Raw genomic sequence first — 25,559 nt, 5'->3', positions numbered from 1 at the left:
TTTAAGTGAACATGATTCCTGTCTTGCAATTACAAGTTTTTTATACTACAGCCCACTGAAAAGTTTTCTGAGCTCACTGAATTCGTTCTTATAGGACCCATAATCAAGCTGCATACACTTATTCTTGTTTTCTAGGCAAAAAGTCACGCCAGGCTGGGACTAAAAGAAGTAAAGAGCAGGCTGAAACACAAGGTGCGTCTCTCTCTCCTGTTGCTCTTCTTACTCCTCCCAGATTTTGTAGGAGTTTGCAGCCCCTACTCTACAGACTGTATGAGAGTTATGTTTTAAAGGCTTTCCCTTGGTTCAAGAATGTGTTTTTATAACAAGCTCTCTGGTATCTAGCTTTCTGCTAGTCCATATACATCCACTGAATAATCTTTTTATTTTTTTCATATGTTATCACAGAATGTGGAGATCTCCAAATTGATTGCCTTTCTGGTACAATTGAAACTCTTGCCTCAAACTGAGCTTTAAAACAAAACAAAACAAAAACATCTTTTGGTTGGAATTAATAAAGAAATGCAACCATTTGGTTGTATAGGTTCATTCCAATGTAGTTGCTACATTGAAGAATGTTCCTAATTTATAAAGAGTCATAATATGACAATTTGACTTTAAATCTATTAGTATCCCAGGTATCATGTGAATGCTTATGTAACTATATTTATGTGTTTGGTTCGATTACAAATTGCATCTTTGAAATTTTTTTTACAATTGTCTTGATTTTCTACTTTTGAATAAAACAAACTCAAAAACAAACATTTAAAAATCTACCACTGTAGTAATGGTGAACATTTATCTTCATATAAACTTGATTTCAACTAGTCAAAGTATGGATTATTTTTGAAATTGTTAAATTAACTAATACTGATATTATTAAATCATACCACAGAAAATCATTTTTCCTTAGCTTATTCTATAAAATTATAGCAAAAATGTTAATTTTTCCTTAGGATACTAATTGATTATTATTAACCAAATAATGTTAGTTAAGAATGGAGTATTGTAAAATAATTCTACTTTTCTCCTTGTGTAGGACAATGAGGACGATTATGGGAGCTGTTCCGGTTTGGTACAATATACACCAGTTTATACGCTGCACAATGAAAAGGGAGAAAACAGAGAGAAGCATAAGCTTTCTGAGGTGAGGATGCTTGCCCCGAGCCCCAGTCCCAGGTTACATAAACTCAACAGATTCTTTAGGAGTGACTTGGACCATTGCTGTTCTTATTAGAAAATCAGCATTATTGATCAAGGGGAGAGTAATGGACTCAGGACAGCCAGTGGAAAAACAAGTATCCCTAATCTTTTTTTTTAATAACACATTTTTATTGAAAAATAAAATAATTCCTATTACATCTCATTTTCTATCCCATCCCACGCATCCTCCCATTCCTCCCTCCCTCCCACTTTCACCCCAATCCCCCTTCCCTATGACTGTGGCTGTGGGGGACCTCCTCCCCCTGAATATGGTGCTAGGGTATCAAGTCTCTTCTTGGTAGTCCGCTATCCTTCCTCCGAGTGCCATTGGACCTCCCCAACAAAGGGACATGGACAAATATGGGGCACCAGAGATCCTGTGAGAGTCAGTCCCCAGTCTCCACTTAACTGTGGAGAATGTTCTGTCCTTTGACTAGATCTGGATAGGGGTTTGATGATGACTGCACGTTTTGTCCTTGGTGCCTTAGATCAAGCAGAACCCCTGGGCTCAGATCCACCCATCATAATGTTCCTCTTGTAGGTTTCTAGGACCCTCTGGATCCACCTACTTGCCTATCCCCTATATTTTTCTCACCTAGAGTCTCAATAGGATGTCCTCACCTCTATCCCAGTTTCCTGGTAGGTGCAGATTTTCATGGGACATGCCCCTTGGGCTAGTGTCCAGATATAAGTGAGTATATACCATTTGAGTCTTTCTGCTTCTGGGTTAGCTCACTCATTATGATCATTTCTAGTTCAATCCATTTGTCCACAAATTTTGGAAATTCCTTGTTTTTAATAGCTGAGTAGTATTCCATAGTGTAAATGTACCACAGTTTCTTTATCCATTCTTCTACTGAGGGGCACTTAGGCTGTTTCCATGTTCTGGCGATTATGAATAAGGCTGCTATGAACATGGTTGAGCAAATTTTCTTGTTGTGTGCTGGAGCATCTTCTGGGTATATTCCAAGGAGTGGAATAGCTGGGTCTTGAGGAAGCCCTATTCCCAGTTTTCTGAGATAGCACCAGATAGATTTCCAAAGTGGCTGTACTAGTTTGCATTCCCACCAGCAATGAAGGAGTGTTCCTCTCTCTCCACATCCTCGCCAACATGTGTTGTCACTTGAATGTTTGATTTTAGCCATTCTGATGGGTGTAAGATGGAATCTCAGAGTTGTTTTGATTTGCATTTCTCTGATGCCTAGAGATATTGAGCATTTCTTTAAGTGTGTCTCAGCCATTTGATATTCCTCTGTTGAGAATTCTCTGTTTAATTCTGAGCCCCATTTCTCAATTAGGTTATTTGGTTTAGTGGCATTTAATTTCTTGAGTTCTTTATAAAGTTTGGATATTAGACCTTTGTCAGATGCAGGGTTGGTGAAGATTATTTCCCAGTTTGTAGGCTGTCGCTTTGTTCTTTTGACAGTGTCTCCTGCCTTACAGAAACTTCTCAGCCTCATGAGGTCAAGTATCCCTAATCTTAAAATTCCATATTGATATAGACATGGAACACCCCACACATAATGTGGATATCAAGCCACATTCAAAACATAAGCTTATTATACTGTTTATTATAACATTAGCTAAATTTAGTGTTGGATTCTGTGTAAGTCGTCTAAAGAATTAATTTGGTGTTAGGACAGTTTATGTCCACAAAATATCTCAGTGTCTATGCACAGATATTGTAGCACCCAAGAAATCCAAAATATGAAACAGTGCTGGTACCAGACCATTTACATGTGGGATATTTAACTGGTGTTTTGTTGTGTCTTCAAAGAGTTTATACTCCAGTGAGTCTGAGAGACAATTAAATCTGTGATTAAATGGAATTTGAACAGAGTGACAAGGAGCAACAATAATGCTCTCCTTTTGCTGTAAACATAAATGAAGCCCAGATATCATTAAAACAATATTTGGAAATCAAAGGGTGAATTATTGTACAGATGATCCTCACCTTCTGATTGGGAGCATCCTGATAGACTCATTGGAAGTTGTTCATACTGTAGCTGAAAACTCTTTAAGGATACTCAACTTCCTGACCATCGTAACTAAGCCACTGTGTACCCTGTAGGGTTGTTCCCTTAGTGACAGCCTGTCTGACTGGAGGCACTGAGTCCCCGCACTGCTCTGGATCAAGGAACAGCACTGCATCATTTACCACCAGCCAAGAACAACTCAGAAGTTGAAAGATCATTTTTACTTAAAATATATTGCTTTTCTCCATAGTAAATTTAAAAAGTCTTAAAGCCAAACATCATAGCTTAGAGACTATATATTTGTGGTTCTTTTTTCTATGCTTAGATAATTCATTTACTATTATCATTTAAAATGCTGATATCACTAAAAATATTGTTCCAAGTGGCAAAGTGTTTTAAAAAATAGCAATTTAATCCGTTTTGTTCAAGAGTTTTAAACCAAATAAACTTCCATATCAAATTGTACTTTATTAAGTACCTTTAGAAATCAGCTTTAGACTCACATCCAGAGTACCTGAAAAGCTTCTTTTATGACCGCTGCCAAAGTGACAACAAGGCTGGCCTTCACATTTGTCTGTAGCTCATACTAAATTAGTGGCAGATCGGGAGCCACGCCTTAAGGAAGGAAGGGTTTGTTTGGCTCACAGTTTGAGGGTGCTCGGTGGGAATCTGGAGGCTGGTGGTAAGCCATGCACTGACAGGAAAGCAGAGTGAGAAGAAAGCTGCTACTCAGCGCCTTCTCCTGCCTAGTTCCCCCTGGTGTCAAAGCCCATTGAATGGTGTCACTCACCATTCTAGAAAGCCTAACCATTATAGGAGATCATCATCGATACATGCAGAAGTTGTTCCGTGATGTTCTAAATACCATTAATGGGGAAATAAAGATGAACCATTTCAACTCCAGATTTAGTCATCTTGACACCTAACATGTCACTTTAAAACCTTTCACCTTTAGTCCTCATAGGCTCATGGCTCTCCCATAATCCAATGAATTTAGCACAGCTTCAAATGTCCCTGTAGTCTTTAACAGCCTGGTGCTATTTAAAGCTCCAGAGTCCAGCTCCCATCGGAGACTCACATGTCTAAGTTAAAAGAACTCCTCATATGCTATAATTCAATTTTCCTTTTATAAAAGCACATGACATTTCTATCATTATTTACTAATTTCTGGTTTTGCATGTTTCATGTTAATTTCTAGAAATGGGTTTTTAAATTTATATGCTTCAGATATAAAGCATATTTTTATATACATGGCAAAATGAGTACATTTAAGCAAATACATCTATTCCCTTCATAGGTAATACTTTTTGTGTTACCTACGAACACATCACACCTGCGTTTAGCAATTTCCCAATACGCAATACATTGTGGTTCACTGTGACCCTTCCCCAGAGTGGCTGATGGAAAGGTTAGCATAGAGCCAGAGTGAACTTAATTAAAAAGGGAACTTGCTTTTGACATTAAGTAAAATAAAATATCTCTTTCTTGTTTTCTGCATGTTTAACTGACAATAACATCATACATAATTTTCCTAGGCTGCTATAGAAATTACAGATAATATGAATAAAATATCTTCACAAATAAAGTATAGTAGATATTCTACAATCAGTAGCTGTTCATATGTATCTTGAGGGCCAGGTCCTTTGTAACAATGGCCCTGTTTAACTTTGCCGTGGCATTGCTGTCCTTAGTCACGAAGCAATACTGTGGCCACAAAAGTGGCAGGCCCTCCTCCTCGTTCCCAGTGCGGCGCTGACCGCTGACTCCAGCGTACGACTCAGAGTAATCCACACTTGTTTTATGAATGCACCGCTGGTCTATTACTTCATACGATGGCGTTTGTTTTATTGTCTGCTACACTAAGAGGTGACTCTGAATGGACTGGACTCATCCCACTGAGTCCACGTAGTTATCAGACGCTGACCCAGCTGTGGAGAGAGTGTAGCTTTTTAAATTCCCACCAAGACTTGCCAATGAAAGACTTTGTTTTCATTTATTTTTCAGAATATTAAATGAAATTGTGATCATTTGAGTTATAAGAACGTATCTTTATTTAACATAAGCAAAGTCTATAATGTGGATGCTATGGGAAAAGAATTTAAATATGTCTGTCCCATTACTTTACTTGTCTTTGGAATAGACTGTGAATCTATAATCCACCTCCAACAAATAGTAATTTGTGTGCTGGCCTACTAATTAGTATGGCGATTTTCTGTTTTGTTGATGAGGCTTAAATAAATGTCAAGGGTACAGCCATGAAGAGCTCCCAATTAGGCTTCACATTTGTAAAACCCAGCCCTTTCCCTTTTGTGTGGAGATGACAGTTCTAACAGCCGCCCTAGCCTAACAGGACTCCGGGGAAAAGATCCTTCTCTGATTTTATTGAAAGTAGGGCCAGTTTGGTCCAGTGAGAATACTGCTACCGGTCATGGTGCAGAGCAGTTTTAATCCCATGTTCTTACCTCCTTTTGTCAGTTTTATATGAACAGAATCCTGAAGAGTTAGTGAACAATATTAGACCGTTAATTCTAATTCCGTCATATGAAATTGTCTACCATGTAACCAAAAAGTTTAAGACTAACAGAAAAACCCCTTTTAATAATAAATTTTAACCTATAAGCCTGAGCTAGGATCTGCTTTAAAGGATATTAATCATTCTTGGCTCAGTCCAACCGCTCTCTCTCTCTCTCTCTCTCTCTCTCTCTCTCTCTCTCTCTCTCTCACACACACACACACACACACTCAGCTAACAGCTATACTAGTGAGCAAGCATGAGAGCTTAGCCATGTCACAAGTCAGTGTTAACAGACGGATGGCCCTAAGCAAGGCATTTCACTGTGAGGAGGAGCACTGAGGAAGCTTTTTGTTACTAAGCCTTATTAAAACCCTGGCACACATATCACTTTTAACTGTTTCATGCCTGGGATAAGTGCCAATCCACTAGAGTTTCTCCCTCTACCATCTAGATTGTTTACATAAATCTTTGCAGGAAAGGGTTGCTTTTCCTTTGCAGTGTGACGCCACACTTGGCTTGGTGTGCTTGGTGATAATACTCACTAGACATGGAGTCAGGACTTTGTGCAGTGTTGTACAGTTCTTTCTTAAATAAGTGATGAGGATATTTTCATTATAAAATATGATTGGTAATAATTTTTTATGTACTAATGCTCATTTAAAATGAAATTTTGTTGTTGCTGTGTTTATGTTGTTTACAATGGATTCTAATATAATTGAGTACCTATGACAAGTTTATAATTGATAAGTAGTATACTTTTACCTGTTAAAAATATACTCTAAAGGTAGACACAAACATGTGTGTGTATCTGAATATATATATACATTCAGATAGTTTACATTTTATAGATTCTAAATGTGTGTTTTACACACTACAAATATAATTAAGTAACTTAATTACAACTTAAAATACAAAAACTTAGATATTCATTAATGATGTAGCTAATGAGAAAAAAAAATTTTAAAAGGTACCCCTATGAATTTGTGTGTAGTTCATGGTAATGTATTAATGACGTTTCCTTTATAAGTTCAGTCAACTCTGAAGTAAAATAAATGGTAGCACTTATTCAAGTGACATAGGATGTGTAAAAGGTGGTATAGTTGCCACTTGTAGTGACACAGACTAGGAAAGTCACAAATTAAAAGCCAGTGTAAGTTACATAGCATGATTCTGTCTTCTCAAAAAAGTAACAGGGTTATACAGAGGGAAGTAGCCACTTGCTTCTTCTGAAGAAAAAGTGATTATAAATAAATAACAAGTCAAGAAAAATATTTGTGTTGGTGTGGGTTAGGAGAGGGATATGGCAAGTAAACACTAGGAATACTTAGTTTTGTAAAGTAAGTTTTTCTATAACAGAAATAACATTTTTATTACTTTTTAGTGTGAGATTTAATATCATCTCTACCTTTCCTTTTCTTCCTTCAAGCCTTCCCAAGTACACCTACCTACTTTTCTTCAGGTTTGTGGTCTCGTTTTTCATTAATTGTTTATACACACACACACACACACACACACACACACACACACACACACACACACACACAGACATTCTCCTAAATACAGCCACCTCCATATGTATATTATAACTCACATGTATGTTTTCAAGGCTAACCACCTGGTGCTGATAACAAGTTAGTATACTTTCCCCTGGACAAGCCAGTTTCTTCCACTCAGCATTCTTTGTGTCCTGTAGATCTTTGTGTAGTGTTGAGAACTCTTTGGCTTTCTCTTGTCTGCTTTAATCATGTCTGTTGTCATCCCTCTTCAGCTTGTGGTTGGGCCGTCACCTTAGGTGAGGCTTGCTGGGTGTAGCTTCCGATATTTCTAGGAGGCACGATCCAGCTCACAGCAAACTAACTGCCTGAATCTCTGAGTCTTAGAGTCTTTCTGCCCCTCTTCCACAGCGTACCCTGAGCCTTGGGTGCTAGAGTTGTTCTCTAGATGGATCCCATTGGAACCGGGCTCCACAACTCTGTATTTTGATTGGTTGTGGTTTTATGTAATGGTTTCATCCGTTACAAAGTGAAGGTTCCTTGATGAGAGGTGAGGAATACATACATACATACACACACACACACATACACATATACACACATATATGTATACACACACATATGAGACACATATTTAGATTGCAGTTAGAGGTTATGTTGGTTTAGCAATGAGGTTGTACTTTCTCCTTCAAGATTCATGACTTCACTAGCCCTGGGTAGATGGCTGTGTTTCCAGTACCGGCCATGGTTTCCCTCTTGTTGAGTAGGACTCATGAAGACAAATAATTCTAACAAACCATGACAAGCAGCCATTCTTAATTCTATGTTAGTTTTGGCACAATATTGAAGATACTATTAAGGTAAATTCCTAGTTCAAATAATAATAAGGAAAAGTTAAAGAAACTTCAAAGGATATAAAACTTTTTAAAAATAAGTTAAGTGATTGTAACCATAAGAAGTATTGCCTAAATAAAAACCCATTATAGCAGTATATATTCCAGCGTCTCTTCGTACAGGATTTATCCTAATTCACTCTAATGTCAGTAACTTACATAGTTGATTTTCCTGGTAAGATATACAGGCACAATATTGTTAATTAGAAAGAAGTTATTTTCTCTGTTGGAAAAGCATTACTTTCAAACATTTCAGATTTGCTTATAGTTAAAACTGTTTAAACAAGAAACAAACGGTTATGGATTACAAGCACACCCTCTAGTGGATGTTATATAGCGCCAAACACTGAAGTGTTCAAGGGACATAGGTTCCTTCAGTAACTCTCTGGGATTTAACTTAAGAAATTTAACTCTGCAGAATGATGCTTGGTAGTTTATAAACACACAACGGAAAAGAACAATATTTATGTAAATATAACATATACTTTGAAAAACATTAAAGTTGACATTTTAATCTTATAATTTTACTCTTCAAATTCACTTGCCACAAATGACTGTTATTAAATCTTGAAACAAAGACAAAATGCTGTTTTTCCATTTAGTAATTCTAGTTAATGACTATTGCCATTCTAGACATTATATAGAAACATGGGCAGAATCCTTCCCTCTGTTTTCTGTCCTTTATCTTTTTAAGTTTTTTCCCTACTACCTTTAATCTTTAAGGGTTCTGATCAATTAACAATGGTACTCTATCCCCAAATACCCATTTTCTGAACATAAGTTCTTATTTTCACCCACGCATCTTAGGATAAGGAAATGGTGCTTCTCCTGCCTGCTTTTCTGCATGGCACCGCTTTGAAGTGTCTCAGAGACCAGTGCTGGTGTTGGCGGAGGTCAAAGCCAGTCTGTATTTCATAGTTGCTATTCTCACTGTCCGTTCAGGATCTTCAGATAGACTGCCACTTCTCAACATGGCAATAAATCATTTATTTATTCTTCTTCACTAAGGTATTTAATGCTTAAGCATATTGTTTTTATGCTAACTAGTAATTTCTTGCACCAAAAAGATAACTATAAAATCACTGGCAAAATTTGTGTCTTTAAATGTTCAATGCCAAAAAGATAATGAGATTTCAAATGCAATTGGTATCACTCAGCATGAGAACAGCCCTTAAAAGCTGGCTTAGAATTTCCCAGGCTGAATCCACATTGCAGGTGCCCGTGCAGGTGAGTGTGAGTCCTGTGAGTGCCAGCCTTCTGTTCCCGTTGCCACGCTTTGGAGACGGGCTCCTGGAGCATTGCTATCGGGCAGCTTTTTATATAGTCTCTGAACAGCAAGCAAGAATGAACCCTAAAGTACTCTGTTTCTGGGATGAGTATTTTGGTAAACCAGGGCTCAGTTCTGATTTCTTGCATTCTGTCAATTCTTAAACTTGATGATTTTTTTAACTTAAAAAGTTAGAATAGAATCCAACTAAATTAAAATGAGCCTCTGTTAATGTACTGGTGTGTGCTGTGGACAGACTGAAACACTTTGTCATGTGGCATCCTATTCAACTATCTGACCATCAGATACCCAATGGTTTTCAAGGCCATGTGTCTCCCCAAAACCTCTAGTATTGTTAGACTTGCCAATTTAGCTTTGAAGATCATTTACTTCCTTTTAAGTTTTAAAGGCCCGTTATTTACATATATGGGAAGACGCCTTTGCAGTAGAGTAGACATGGGCTCAGTGTCAGTGTGGGTTCCCTCTCACCGGTAGAGTATTTGCTTCTCCATTTATTCTAATGGTCTTGAGAAGGCTTTATTTTCTATGAAGTGAAGATATAGAAAAGTGTGTGAGTACCCTGGCTGCACCATACAGCAGTCTCTGCTCCCTGAACTAGCACAGAGCACCTGTCTTTCCAGTGTACCTTACACACACTCCCCTTAGCTTTAAGTAAAGTTACAGGAATGTGTGGGAAAGAGCCAGGGACTGCAAACACTCCAACCCTTCCTGTCGTGGAGATTCCCAGCAGCTCTAAATTGACAGCTTAGCCCTTGCATGTCATTTAGGCAATTTTATTAAACTTTCAGCAACTAACATTCTCCAGTGGCCGCTCATTGCCTTGTCCGTTGTCGAGGCCTTCCGATAGATGAAGCTCAGTTTACTTGGATGCTGTAAGTCTTGTCTCTCTTATGGATTCAAAAGGAATTATGACTTACTTTTTAGGTTATCTAGTCTTTGTCATTGACAGATGAGAGTGGCATTCTCCTGAAGTTTTCTGTATCTGAAAGGAAGTAGAATTTGAAGCAAAAGTAACTAAATGTAAGATTCAGTCTCAGACCTGTAAGATAAGCATGTTATTAGAATGGAACGCTACTGTCACAAGGAAGCACACAGTAGGTGACAGGTAAGCACAGAGAACAAGGCCCATAAAGCTCACAAAGACTGTGGGAGCAGTGTAGACAGAAGGTGGAGGAGCCCTTGTGTGGTCAGGACCCTGTTCCGATCTTCACTGCTGCCCTAGCCCCAGGGCCCGCCCCTTCTCAGGACTGGCATTGTCATGCTCTCTTAGACCTCCACTTCTTACCGAGTGACAACAGGAATCATTAGCACAGTTCACTAGATCTCACCAGTCTTGTGTCTTGTTAGTCCTTCACCCATGTGCACCAACAGAAGGTTCTTCGGTCCTCGGGCCTCACTGTGCCCTGCCTTCCTGGAGGCTAGCATCTCCATCTTGCTGGCACCGTCTTGCCTTAAATAAAGTTGAAGCCTGTCATCTATTGGCCTGTCCTTCTCTCTCACACTTTCCTCAGGTGCCTCAGGACACTCTCCCTCAGCATGGATGGAATAGAAAGGGCGTGTTAGCAGAGTCTGCAGACCTGGGACAGAGTCGCAGCTCTGTGCTTCTCTGCTTCTACAACTTGCCCAGGGCACCACTTGCTTACATTTGCTCTCAACATACACAAAACAGGAAGGTGTTCAGCACAGTTTGTGGTAAAGTAAGCTTGTCAAGGAAATATAATAATCTGCGAAACATCTAATGCTGAAGCAAGCCTTCGGTACACCTTTAATTGAATTTCAGTTACACCTCTAAACATACACAAAGTATTTTAAAGCCGTTTTCAAATAATAAACCTACTGTGCATGTTCAAGGTGCTGCCATTATAATTCTATTCTATGACGTTTTCCTATTTCACAGTTGGATTTTATTCATAAGACGAGGTGTTTGCTGTAGTCTTCGGGTCAGCAAAGCAGTGTTTCTGGATTTTGGTTGGCTCAACTCCAAAATGGGACAGTATCAAAAAAAATCCTTATATTTGTGGGCTGGAAGAGGGGGTCAGTGGCTAGAACACATCCTGCTCTTGCAGAGGACCTGGGTCCCCGGCACACATGCAGCAGTGACCAACACTCCAACTCTAGTTCCAGGAAATCGGAAGCGCTCTCCCGACCTCCTGAGAACCCAGACACGGGGTGATTCACATACATACATGCAGCAAAGCACATACAAACATCCTTCAAAAAGATTAGGCTATGTTTAAAAAATAGAGAGAAAGGAAGGAAGGAGAGAGAAGAGAAGAGGAGAGAAGAGAAGAGAAGAGAAGAGAAGAGAAGAGAAGAGAAGAGAAGAAAAGAGAAGAGAAGAGAAGAAAAGAGAAGAGAAGTCTTTGTAGTAAGCCAGGCAAGCCAGTGCACAGCTGCAGTCCTAGCCTTGTGGAGGCAGAGAGAGAGCAGTGAAGCCAAGGGCAGTCTGAGCTTCATAGTGAGTCAGCCTCAGAAAAGTTACATATGTCATCAGACTCTCAAGTCTGTGAATGATAAACAAGTTGTTTTCTGTTTCATCTGCTTTTATCCATCCTCTCCCTCCACATTCTCCGGCCTCCACCCACCCTCGCCACCCTGCCCCTTAAAAATGGAAGCTTAAGCTGCCTTTTGCCTTATTAGCATCGTTTGCCATCTAGTGACCGCAGCGGTAACTGCAAGCTAACCAGGCTCCTTGGTTTGGGCCATTTTACAGCCTGGTATGCTTTCCAGAAGCCACTGCAGAGAAGGTAGCATTTATCTTGTTGTTGCAACTAGACTGAATTTGCTTCTTGAGTCCTCTTCAAACACTCAGTTGTGTGGTTTTGTGACTTACTCTTTTCTGTGAGTTTGTGTGTGTTTTTCTTTCTGTGGCGTTTCCTGTCTTCATCATTTGTCTCCATCTCCTTCAGTGTCTACGCGCAGGGTCAGCTCCAGGAGGAAACCACCAACACTTTTCATTCCATACTGGTAGACTTTCTTTTTCAACACTCAAACATTTTCCCACAGTCAAAGGACATAGCCCTTGCCATGAGTGCTTACTTTGTGAATTGTCACTAAATATGTACTTCACATTTTCATGAAAGCAGAATTGTATTTTATAATGATATGTGTTGAGAATTACTAGTCTGATGAAGGTTTATGGTGCTCAGTTCCAGGTCTCATTTTTAATTTCATGTTTTTGAGCAAGAGAAGCTTTGCCTGCCTTATATTCTTTTCAAAATATTTATTTTTTAATTTTTAAGTGTGTGTGTGTGTGTGTGTGTGTGAAGGATGCCAGAAGTATCAGTTGCTTCTAGAATTAGAGGCAGGTGTGAGCCATCCCAACATAGGTACTGGGAACTGAGCTCTGGTCCTCTGCAAGAACAGTACATGCTCTTAACCAGCACGGCATCCAGCCCTGCTTTATATTCCCAAGGTATACCTTTCCTGCACAATACCTGGGTCCTAGGAGGGATGCAAAATGGCCACCTTCTGTAACTCTGAAATGACTAGTGTGTTTACAGTAGGTATTCCTCATGAAGAGGGAATATTTTTCATTATTATATATGTGCCATGGAATCAATGAAATGCATACAGTTGGTGTTTCATGCATGTTTATGGAATGAAGAAATGCTAAGAACTAAAAGAAAACAGCGGTAGCTCTATCCTTGACTTAAAGATCCAGTATATAGTACCAGCTTTTAGTACATTCTCAGAAAATAGTTGAGTTAGTGGATTTCTGTTCCGCTACATTACCTGGGACCGCAAATACAGCAATGGTACGTTCCTTCCACCCTTGCCCCACTCTCTCATATCCCATATTTTCCTGCTAAATCTATGGTGCATCTGTGTAATGCCCGAGTTATATATATCTAGCTCTTTTTAATAACTGTGTGCCACCTAGCGATCAAAAGAGTAACTGCAAGTTTTTATCAACACAGGGTTTCAGGACAGCAAGCCAGGAGTTATGACAAACTTTGAGGGACTTTGTATGTGTGTTTGCCTCTTCTCATTTATGCTTAATGCATATGACATTTCAGAGCCTAGGAGAAAGAGTTTCTTTGAGGTCTCAGGTCAGATTCTGTTTGTTTGTTTGCTTGTTTGTTTTGCTGGCTAGAGATCGGCCTGCCTCTGCCTCCCTGAGTGCTGGGATTACAGGTGCACACCACAGTGCCTGGCTTAGGTCACGTTCTTAATAAGTGCTTTTGTGGCAATATAGGTTATAAGAAGCTAATTTGAGTCATACTTTTATGCTTATTGGTATGATATTTAGGGTTTGATTTTTAGAGAGTTTTTATTTAATAGACTAAAACACATAAGAACGCAGAGCCCTCTTGTTGCTCCTTGTTATGTCCCAGCATGTAGCCTAATGCCTGCCACAGGAAGACACATTTTTAATCTTCATTGAGGGAGTGAGTAGACATGCTGCCCCTCTGTGCCTTGGGAACACAGAAGAGGCCTGTAAGGCATTTTCGTAATTAGTGATTGACAGGGGAGGGCCCAGTCCATTGTGGGTGGTGCAATCCCTGGTCTGCTTGGTCCTGGGTCCTATAAGAAAGCAGGCTGAGCAAGCCATGGGGAGCAAGCCAGTAAGCAGCACCCCTCTATGGCTTCTGCATCAGCTCCTGCCTCCAGGTTCCTGTCCTGTTTGAGTTCCTAACCTGGCTTCCTCCAGTGATGAACTATGAACTGGAAGTGTAAGCCAAATAAACCTTTTTGTCCCCAAATTGCTTTGCTCATGGTGTTTCATCACAGCAGTAGTAACCCTGACTAAAACAAGAACCTACCTGCTGTATATGCAAATGTTCATTTTTCCAGGAAATATCAAATGCATGCTCATGATATATTTTATTTAGCTGATTAAGTGTTCGAGCTTGGTGTCAGGTGTTGTGATAAACCGAAGGCAACTTGGGGGAGCAGACAGTTTATTTCCACTTACAGGAGCAGCTGAGGTGGGTGCTCAGTCAGAAGCTTGAAGCAGAATCGCAGAGGAACGCTGCTTATTGGCTGGTTCCCAGGCACACACTCAGTTACCTTCTTCCATTGCCCACACCCACCTGCCGTGGGCTGGCACTGCCCACAATGGGCAGAGTCCTCCTGCATGAAGTAGCAGTTAAGAAACTGCCCTCTCAGACATGCCCACAGCTAATCAGATGAAGGCAGCTCCTCTGTTCCCTCTCCCACATGTCAAGTTAACAGCCAAAGTTAGCCACCCCATGAAGAAATGAAAGCACCCATGAGACAAGACAAAAACCAATCTAGGAGACCGCACGTAGACAGCTAGAAGCACAGGACGCTGACCGTGAAGACACCAGCAGCAGCTACAGTGTCTTCACTGGACATAGGTTAACATCTACAAAGGGGAAAACCATTATTAATTGCTTTTATGTGTGCTTCTAAAATTCTTTTATGAACACCTTTTGTAAAGAACCCTGGTTATTAGTGCCTTTGTGAAAATTTACAGAGGCCTGGCTGCATAGAAAAATGTGAAATAACACTTAGATTTTCTTTTGAAGTTTGTTTCATGACTTAAGTGTTGCATAGATTGTGCAAGGAATGGTTGGAGTGAAATATTTGAGAGCTATGATTCAGACAGGCAGCTACAGGATTAAAGCATCTTGGAGCAACCAGCATCTGCAGTGCAGCAGATGATGTCACTTCCTGTGTTGTTGCTGTTCCTTTTGGATGGTGTGACGTGGACAAATTATCGATCATCTCTGGATGTACCTTCGAGTTTATGATGGGGTTCATTGGGCTCTGAGGTGGTAAATGGAAAGATGCATGTTCCCAGGGCTAACCTTGTGTGTATGTGAGAGGGCTTTGCAAGGTACTCGACAAATACATTGTACTTAGTGCTTAATATTCTAGTCTTCTTAAATAGTGATGATTTTGATAAATAGCATATTTGGTTTTCAATTTTGTTTCATTCAGAAAATCGCGTGTGGCAACCAAACTGAGCATATGTGGAGTTCGTTGCAATGATTGTACAGTATTGTATTAATCTTAGTTGTTGTTGTTTGGTAAAGTAAAGAGAGAGTAAGATGAATCCCCTCCTATGAACTAATGTTGTGAGTGATAGTTTTGTTCCTAGATCATTCTCATAACTTCTGTCCAACTGAAGAGGCTCCAGTGTATGTGGTGAACAGGCATAGCTTTAAGGCCCTCAGTCCTTTCTAATCATCGGACTCATGGGGAACTTGTTACGCATTTCAGTCACAGGTCACAAGTGCTTACTCTGTGTGTCCCTCAATGCGTTGGCACAGAAGAGTGAGCAGGTGGGTGAGGTGCTTACTCTGTAGTGCAACAAATGGAAGCAGCTGTGGGTTGGAGATGAAACAGGAATACAGGAAGACTCCTCCACTAGGCGATGTGGCCGAGGCTTCTCTTCACCACCCAGAGTGGTGCATACTTTTGAGCACTGTTACACCAAAGTTTGGTCCTCTAAATGTCATTGCCCACTTGGAAAATCTAAACTTCTTTTCTGAGGTCATGTCAGACAAGCCATAGGCTAGCATCAAAGGGTCAAAAGGCAGGTGGCTTAAAAATTGTAAAGTTTGTATTTGAAACATTCAAACATGTAATGATAATAAAGAAGACATTTTAGAAACTCTTGATACAATTTGTGTAGTAATAAGCTCAAGGTCAGTCACCCTATACCTAATTATTTTCAAGTTTTAAAAAAACATAACAGTTTATCTTTTAACTTGTGACTATCTTAGATGTATATCTTGAAGATAAGGACTTTTAAAGTCAAAATTCAAAGATAGGGTATTTTGAACACCAGTAATAACTATGGTGGGTTGAAATGTACCAAACATGTACAAGCCATAGCCATATTAGATAACCACATTTTGTCATCACGTTAGAGACCACTGGGCAATGGCCGATTACTCTTGGAAATAAAAGAGCAAGTCAACAACTTCTCTGCTTTTTTCGCTGTACATTGTATTTTGGTATAGTACTACACTACAGAGTAAAGTTCTTTATAAAATGCTAACAAATAAAAAAGGAATACTCCATAAAATAATAATTGTGCAACCCCTAATGAAAACTGAACCTGCCAGTGGTTATTTTAGGTGAATGACACCATCAGGTGAAAAATAAGGAATTAATTTGAAATGAGTGACTAGGCTAACCACACCCGAAGCTGTGTCTTAGTGTTAGCACCACTGAACATCGCATGTCTACCAGTGTGCACCCTAAAGTGCACATCACCACCATGGCTTATGCTTGCCGGAAACAAACAAGAGTCATCCAGAAATGGAATCTAAGCTGCCTCATAAACTGACAGTTTTCAGGAGATGAGGGTGGAATAACATGTTTTAAAGAGGCTTCTGGCACAAAGGAAAGTGGGGAAGTGGAGTGCTCCAGGAGACTGGAGCCATGGCAACCACAGCCTGCACTGCCTTCTGTAGTTCTGACCCATGGAATAAAATAAGGGGTGTGGATACAGTCTGTATGATGTAAAAGACTAAAGGGCAGTGTTAGTTTGTAGGTAGCACACTTTGTAGGTTGTGTTACAAAGAAATCGTGGAGCTGGAAAGCTGGTTCAGCAGGTAAAAACACTCCATGAAGGTCCCAGGTCTGGATCTCATGGAGACTCACAGCAGTCTGTACCTCCAGTTCCAGGGTCTGACACCCTCCTCTTACCTCTGCAGGCACCAGGCATGCCATGGTGCACAGACATACAGAACATACTCATACACATAAGATAATATAAACCTTTTTAAAACAATTATTTGTTTAAAATACATACCGAGGCCTGGCAAGACATCAGGTAATGGCACTTGCCGCCAAGCCTGAGGATCTGAATTTAATTCCAGGTGGGTTCCTCAGAACCAGCGCTGACATCACCTAAACAAATGCTGTAATTTGGGCCCCAGCACTCAACCAGAGCCTACATGTTTGCACCATTGTAAACCACGTTTATAATTGAGAGCACCGTCCGAGACACCGAGGACTCTGGGGGATGGGACAGGGCAATAAAGCTGACAACTTTTGATAGTTGTTAAAATCCTGTGATAGCTGCACTGTGGGTCCATGCTGTGACTATCCGCAAGTGTATCTATCTCCAGCTGTTACCTAAGGGGCTAAGAAGTGGTGTTGTTGTGTTTCTTTTTTTAAAATTCTGCTTTGCTTCTACTTCTTATTGTTCTAAATTGTCAGGTTAGTGAATGACATTCAAAAGCTTTAAAGGCATTATTTCTTTTATTTCCTATAAAATCACATTTTTCCTTTAGAACTATTAAGCAGACATATTTCAAGTTGATAACTCAATTTATTGTCACCTTTTCTCTCCAGGCACACTTGAAAAGGCCTCATAAAAGCTTTGATGGTACCCTGTACGATGATGATGATGACATTGAACGAGCAAGCAAGTGAGTCCAGCACTGCGGGTCCCTATCTAGTGGCACAGTTCACTGGGAGGCAGCTCTGCGGTGTCGAGTGCTCTGGCTCAATGACAGGAGTTTAGGCACTACTTAAGTCCAGTTTCTGCTCCCTTACTATATTCATCAACAAACAGAAATGGTACTGGGAGGAATGGGGCTTAAGACAGGGCAAGGCAAGGTAGGCTTGAAATATCATGTTCCTGGAAGGTAGAGTCATCTACACAAGTGTCCAAGGAGTGGAAGAGGTGACAGGGGTGAGTACTAGGTGGAGGTCTCATCCCACACTGAAAGGACCAGATGAAATAGAGCAGTGATAACAGTCATTTCCCAACAAACTGAGCTTAAAGTGAGGGTTTTTCCTCATGGGAGAAAATGTGGAACTGTGTTATGTCATAGAAAGTACAGAAGATTATATAAACTTCAGCTTTTTAGCAATTTTAAGGTACATAGTAATGAAATGGACATTCTAAATGTGATATAAATATACATAAGGGAATATTTTATCTTCTCTAAAACAAATAAGAAGAGGAAATCATATAAAATATGAAAAGTAAAACTTGGAATTTTGCAAACTTTCTAAGTATTTAATCTAATGTTTCTAGGAAATTCCAAAATCCTATAGAGTGAGACTAATGGAAAGTCCAGCTTCAGTTTAATAAGCCATGACTTTTTATTATTTGCTCATAATGTGTGTACTGAAGTTGAAATAGATACACTCATACCTGTAGAGATTTCAACCATGGAGTAATTTTTATTTCTGTTCTTTGTCCCTCCCTGTCCTTTAAACCTCTCCTCCTCCTTTTTCTTTTCTCTCTTTACTCTTTTTGTTTTCTTTTCCTCTCTGCTTACTGTTTCCCATCCCTTTCCTTCCCTTCCCTTCCCTTTCCCTTTCCCTTTTCTTTTTTTCTTCCCTCTACTTTCCCCTTGTCCAGTCCTCTTATGTCTTCCCCTTAGTTTCTTCTCTTGTTTTTTGTCTGTAGCCCAGACTAGCCTCACAGTTGCAGTTCTCCTGCCTCAGCCTCGGGAGTGCTGGGATTACAGCTCCCACAGCCCTCACCCTCAGTTCAGACTTTGTTGCTGTGCTGCTAAATACTGACTGATTGCAGTGAGCTGTTCAGACGCAGCCTGTGTGCACACATGCTGACTGGTGCTCTGCGTGTGTCCTTCCAGGGTATCTTCTGAAGACAGCGAAGAAGCATCGGCTTATTTCTATGAGAGCGATGACTCTGCTGAGGCTCGGGTGAAGGCTCCTTACTCAGGGGAAATGGACTTGCTGGGCGAGATCCTGGACACGCTGAGCACGCACAGCTCCGATCAAGGAAAGCTGGCTGCTGCAAAGAGCCTGGATTTCTTCAGATCCATGGATGACATTGATTACAAACCTGCGGTTAGTTGAGTTTAACTTACGCAGTTAAATCAAAACACTCTTACCCTTTTTGTGGGCACCAGATGAGATAAACTTAGGTTAAAAAAGAACCCTTCAAACTATGAATGTTTGTCATCTTTGTGAATTATTTCTGCTACTAAAATCACTACAGTATTCACTGCCCTGAATTCACCCACTGTTCGAGTGTTGGCTGCCAGCTGATGCCCTTGCCTAGCCATTGCCTAGCCTAATCGCTGACTAACTTTAATACTCAGCCTTGTGGAGACTTTTTTCTTATGTGAAATACTCCTACTTTTAACAAGAATTCCTGAGGGGGGTTAAACAATATGTAATGAATTCTCTCTCTCTCTCTCTCTCTCTCTCTCTCTCTCTCTCTCTCTCTCTCTCTCTCTCTTCTCTCTTGCTCTCTCTCGCTCTCTCGCTCTTTCGCTCTCTCGCTCTCTTGCTCTCTCTGCTTTAAAAGTACAGTTTTAAGTGTACTCAAGTGCAAAAAACATGAGGTGGAATTACATGCAGTGGGACCCCATTCTGATCGCAGAGAACCTAAAGTTTTGTGTGAATTCTGTGCACCGTTTCAATGTGCCAGGTGACAATCTAAACACAAAGAAAGCAGAGTTCACCCAGTGCCCACCCCACTCCTCATCCCTGTTCACAGAGCTGGCAGGAACTGTCAGGATCCAGCTTGCTCTCAAAGCCGACTTCAGGTTACTAAGGCAGCGCTGTGATTTTATTGAAAGTCTTCTGAAGTTGTTGTTTCCCTTCCCAGAACAAGTCCAATGCTCCCAGTGAGAATAACCTGGCCCTACTGTGTGCTGCTGGCGACCAAGGAGAGTGGAATCTCGGGCAGGATGACAGCGCCCTCCATGGCAAGCACCTCCCTCCGTCCCCCAGGAAGCGTGTTTCCTCTGGTGGGTTGACAGATTGTCTGTTTATCCTGAAAGAGGAGAACAGTGACAGGCCCCCCTGCACTGACAGTATGAGTAGCCCTACTGTGCTGGGAGAGCCAGCTTCTACTTCAAGATTGAGTTTCCAGCCAGCTCCCTCCGATGCTTCCCAAGGGCATGAGGGAGAACAGGAGCGGAAGGAAACGCTAAGTCAGGCTTCAGAGGATCTGCGGGCACCAGGCCCCGGCAGCCGCCAGTCTACTTTTGTTCCCTGGGAGAGAGCCGGGAAAGAGGATAAGGAGCCTTCAGAAGATGCTGGACTGCTCCAAGAAGTAGTGTCCCTGTGTCACATGTCAGGTGACTTCCAACAAGATTTAAACGCTTCAGAAAAAAGCAGAAGTGAAAGCCATACTTAAAGTACCAGTAAAGTTCCAGTGGCCTGCCTCTTGGCTTTTCCAGAGGCGTGTGGGATTCATCCCCCAGGATGTGAGCAGAAAACAGAACGCTGATAGCAATGACAACTCTTACTACTATCTAAGTGTTTTCCTTCAGGACGGTTCCCTCTCTGTCCATCTCATGGATCTGTATTACCCATTGGCTTTGCAGCGTAAAATGAATTCTACTGTGCTGTTAAATCGGGTACTACCTTGTATATAGGCTGAGAGTGTGTTTTGAACTTAAGCTTTCTCAGTATTTGGTGCTTAATGCCATTCATTTTATTTAAACTAAGCGTGTGTATGTAACCCCTCCATGTAACCAGTAGTTACTGTACTAATCTGGTTGAGCATGAACTGAGCAAGTCAAAACTGATCAAAAGTCGCCTGAAAACCCACTAATTGCCTTAATCTTCCAGGTGTGTTTCAGCACACGGGTACCGCGTGATGCTACAAGGGAAGCTTGAAAGAGCAGTTGTCTCGTCCTGCGCAGCAATAATGCCTTCTTCTATCAGGAATTACGCTCACCGTTGCTTCAAGCTTAAAAGTGCTAGAGCGGAACTAATTCGCTTTTTTCTAAAGACATGCAGCCATGTTTTCCAAACAATGTAAATGTGTATATTTCCCTTTCACTCAGTGACGTACATGAAGTGCTGGATTACAATGTGAAGTTGAAAGCGTCTGCTTACAGAGAAGCCCCTCAGACAATGCTCGGTCTCTGTACACGTGTGACCGCGGGCCACCTCAGGAAGGCCGCGTGCCCTGCGGAGGCCAGATAGGCAGTTGTCCTGTTCCTCTCTCACCTGGTTTGCCAGGAAGATGCTAAACGAATAGCCTTACCTTGTGTTTGCTTTTTTAAAAATTACCTTTGTATTTAAAATGTTCTAGATTTATAGAAAAATGCAAAGGTGGTACTGAGCTCCATCTGCCCCAGCCGCTGGTCCTGCTCCTGTTTGGTACCTTTCGTTACAATGCTGCATCTGCCAGTGTGGCTGCGCCACATGGTATTCAGAGCTCTGGCTTTGCCGTGTCCCCTTTCTGTCCCATCATCCCCTTAGGGTTCTAGATTACATTCTGTTGTCATGTCTGCTGAGGTTGCTCTTCACCCTGGCACTTCACTTCTTGGTTTTGGTGACCTTGAAATTTTCAGGACTATTGATCAGCTGTCCATTGGCGGCTCCTGGAATCTGTCCGGTATCTTCCTCATTATTACACTGGGATTATGGGCTTGAGGGAGAAGGTCACAGAAGTAAAGTGCCATTTGCAGTGTCTTTAGGGTGTGTGTGTGTGCTGCAAGCATATTCCATGTTGTGTTGACTTTGAACACCTGCTGGGTTTCTCCACCATCAGCTTGCTCCCCCACCCCCTCTGTGCTGTGGCAGGCAGGCAGGAGGAAGGGAGGGGAAGAAGGAAGGGCAGGCACAGCAGAGTTATGCAGGGCAGAAGACTATCAGAATAAGCCCCTTGTCATTCCTTGTGGAGCCTGCGTTCCTCACAGTAACTGCTTAGCGTTGGGACATACCTGAAAAGGCATGTAGCTCACTCGTGCTACACTGGCAGTGTGAAGTTAGTTTATTTGTACTCTGCATGTCTCTAGTCTACACATCCACAAACATGATTGCTTTTCAAAAATTATCTTTTTTTTTAATAGAAAAAAAAAAGTTTGCAAAACCATTTAAGAACCCTCAATAAGGCCATATAATTTCACCTAGAATTTTAGCAGATATGTTTAACACAGTGCTTAAAATATTTATGCAGGTCATTTTTTAAAAACTGCATTCCAGAATGTAAGTAAGTAGCTTTACTTGAGGTAATTATTCCCACCTCCCCCTTGTATGAGGGTGGGCTCTCTATAAAAGGGTATATTTAATCCTTATTTTTATACAATAATAATTTCCAGGTTATGAGAGTTTGCTTGTATGTGTTCTTCATTAATACCAATTTACTGAAGTAAAGACTGGAAAGCCACAGATCAGAAGAACTGATTTTAGTAGGAAGAGAAAAAGTTACTATGGTGCTAACCCTGCTGGGCAAGCATTCTACATGGGTCCTGACCAGAGTGCAGAGCCTTTGATGTGAATTTTGAAGTGAGGTCTCTGTTTTCACTTCAGAATTAATTATGTAAAGAATTAGAGCATCCTGAGGGCAGCACAGAGCACTGGTTCCCAGTCTACTTCCTGAGAAAGCCATGGCCACAGATCCATAGTTTTCCACTGTGAGTCAGCTTGTGAGAAGCACCACTGTTACACTAGGCTGCTGTGAACACTCACCACTCACAAATGACTCCTGAGCCACTTAGACAATCTGTGCCTTACTGTAATAAGCAACAACAGCTATTTTATGTTAAAAAAAAAAAACAAAGTTATATATATTATTCTTGAAAAATGTCCAGAAGACTGGAAGCATGTGATGGTGCTTCATACCGCCCAAACCCTGAGCATTTGAGGTCAGCATTTAAAGTGACTTCCCAGTGTTATCATGGATACAGAAGAGTGTAAGGGCCAATAGGATGAGTTCTGAAATAAATGAAAGGAATATTTTCTCTTTTTGCTTTGCCCAAACCAAATATTTATGAGGTCCCCACTATTCAAAACAGACTTTTCTGCTTGCACTGTCATTCTAAATACCGAGCGCCAACAATGGAGCTCCCAACGATGTTTCGCATCTACAAGAGACTTGGAATAACTCAGTGCTCTGGCTATGGCTGTTTTATCAAAGTGAAGATGTGCTGAGTGGCATATATTGCTGATTACCTAATTTAGCCTATCTTATATATCAGATTATGGCATGGCTACTTTTTCAAATCAAGATTAACATTGAGAACATATTTATTGACATTTTGTACCAGTCAGGAGCAAGGTTTAATAAACAGGGTGTAAGGGTATGGGAGAAAACAACTACCTGGCTTTGGGGAATCAGTTAGAAAGGGAAAGGACCTGTGGGTGTTAGGATAATAAGTATTAATAATAATAAGATACAGTGAGGAGGTACTTGCCTAGATGGTACTAGCTCAAGAATCAACACAGGGGGCATAGGTACTTTTTATAGACAGCTGCTTTATTTAAAGTATGTTCTAAGTCCAGAAGCGTTAACGTTTTTAATAATTATGTGAGTTACTAGAATGCTGCTAAGATCCCACCCTAAAGGACATATTTGGAGACACTGCTTGGCCGAGTCCTTGCTTTGGCCATCCACAGGACGTGACATCCTTTTGCAGTATGGATGGCCACTTTCTCAGTTCAGGAGTAACATAGGGTGTATGTAGGCGGGGGCCTCGTCATGTTGAGGGGAGTCCAAATTTTACATTAAAAAAAGAAATCTTTGGTAACAGCATTTTCTAGATCCAGCCTTTTTCTTTTTAGCCAAAGCTGTAAGCAACCGTTGTCACTGGGATCCTGAGCTGGTATCTAATGATGTGAACAGCAGTGACCATGAAAGTAGCTGTTGGTTAAACTAAGTGAACAGCATTTATCCTCTGCTCAGATTTCCAGGACAAGTTCATCACTTTGATGAGTAAATTTTCTCCTAAGAACTCCACTGTTTGGTGTCAATGGTTCTTGAATCTGAGAAGAATTTTAAAGATCAGAATAAAAGTTCAGGAACATAAAGTGAACCCCTAAATGTAGTGTCTGCCCAAGTGTCTCTTAATGTAGGTAGTCATTTTTTAGAAACCCAGTTCTCTGCGAGACTTTTCCCAAGTTGAGCTCAGAGTCCTGTTAGTGTCTGTTTCTTAAAGCTTCAAGGACTAGAAAGGCTGTAGCTTCGCAAAAGCCATTTGATGTTAGGATTTGATTATGAAATAGGGAATTATGTATATTGAGACAAACATTTTATTTTAAAATATAGGATTGTGTGCAATATTTTTCTTGCATCATTTAGTTCAAATAAATATGCACATCTGCTTTTCTGGCAGATGCCTTAAGGTCATGTCTTTCAGTATTTGCCTAAAACTGTATGTAGCAATGTTCAATGTGATTTAAGTAAAAAAAAAAAAATTTTACTTTTTCTTTAGTTAATGGAAGTGTTTTTGTTTATTTAAAATAATTGTGGAAATTGCATTATTATATCATAACTAACTGCCTCAGCCAGAATGAATATGCAATAAGAAAATCATGTCCTTTGATTAGTATTGACAGTCCTGTTACTTTAACAGAAGTGTTTGTGGTACAAAGGGCTGATTCTCTGTGTACACATTTAACAGTCACTCTGCTTTGCACCACATGAATCTAAACAGTGTATTTATTTGATAACCATGTATGTAGATTCTGACATCCTTTGTGATGGGTCTTTGTTGAGGCTTATAAAGGGCATTGCCAGTACTTTTTCAATGTAAATTATTCTTTTGTATGATGTACAGTTTGTTTAGCCTTAGAGCGTCTATAGATTTCTACTTTTATTATACTTGAATGAAGCAGAAAGCACTGTGGGAAATTTGTAACTCTGGATGCAATATGCAGACAAACCAAAAAATAAAACAAGGTACTGAACAGTGATGCTAACAGAATGCTTTATAGTCCAGGAGTCTGTTCTTCAAGCCACATTTTAATTGAATGAAGTCATTGAAGATATGCAGTCTTTTACCTAGGCTGTATAGTCACAAATGATTACCTCGTTAATGCGTCAAAGCTGTATGCTCTTTTTCACTTCCGTATCAGTCCTTAGATGAACCTTGTTGAGGACCTTCCGTCATCCCACCTCTGACTACATGATGTTTAGGACAGAACAAATCAACTACATTGTGTATAATATGGTGCATACATAGGTGCACAGCCTGTGTTAAGTCACCATGTTTTAGGTAGAGTAGCTTTCATGGGTAATTTTGAGAACTCCTTAATAATCATATACCACAAATGAAAAATTTGAAACCAGTTATTAGTTAGTTGTGCCTAAAACAATAACAAACACATGAAGCCTTTTGACATAAAGGCCTTGTAAGGTACCCAGAATTGAGGTTTCCAAAGTTGGTGTCCATTGCTTCAGCTGAGAAGTTGGTTCAGTGTGTCTAAACAAACCAACCTGACCAGCAAGACATGGCTCATTGTTCTTGCCCTGGCGGCTACAGTAGATCATCTCTCACCCTGACTGTTATTGGAAAGATGTTCTGTATAAAAGTATTTCTT

The 25,559-nt window shown here is 40.5% G+C and overlaps 1 protein-coding gene across 5 annotated transcripts in view; it reads left to right on the top strand.

Moving 5' to 3' along the window:
- DENND1B (DENN domain containing 1B) overlaps nt 1-24,943 on the top strand; it is a 210,436-nt gene extending 185,493 nt beyond the window's left edge. For all 5 annotated transcript variants that reach the window (XM_084799269.1, XM_084799271.1, XM_084799268.1 and 2 more), the window contains 5 exons: nt 136-192; nt 1,037-1,144; nt 17,646-17,722; nt 18,905-19,121; nt 19,888-24,943. In XM_084799269.1, the coding sequence (XP_084655395.1) occupies nt 136-192; nt 1,037-1,144; nt 17,646-17,722; nt 18,905-19,121; nt 19,888-20,421 (993 nt within the window). In that variant the 3' untranslated portion in view covers nt 20,422-24,943. The remainder of the gene's footprint in view (nt 1-135; nt 193-1,036; nt 1,145-17,645; nt 17,723-18,904; nt 19,122-19,887) is intronic.
- The last annotated feature ends 616 nt before the right edge of the window (nt 24,944-25,559 follow it).

The sequence above is a fragment of the Acomys minous genome (assembly GCF_964271855.1).
Source record: "Acomys minous genome assembly, chromosome: 1".
NCBI classification, from domain to species: domain Eukaryota; kingdom Metazoa; phylum Chordata; class Mammalia; order Rodentia; family Muridae; genus Acomys; species Acomys minous.
Note: the sequence above shows the minus strand (reverse complement) of the source record. Positions and strands in the feature narration are given on the sequence as shown.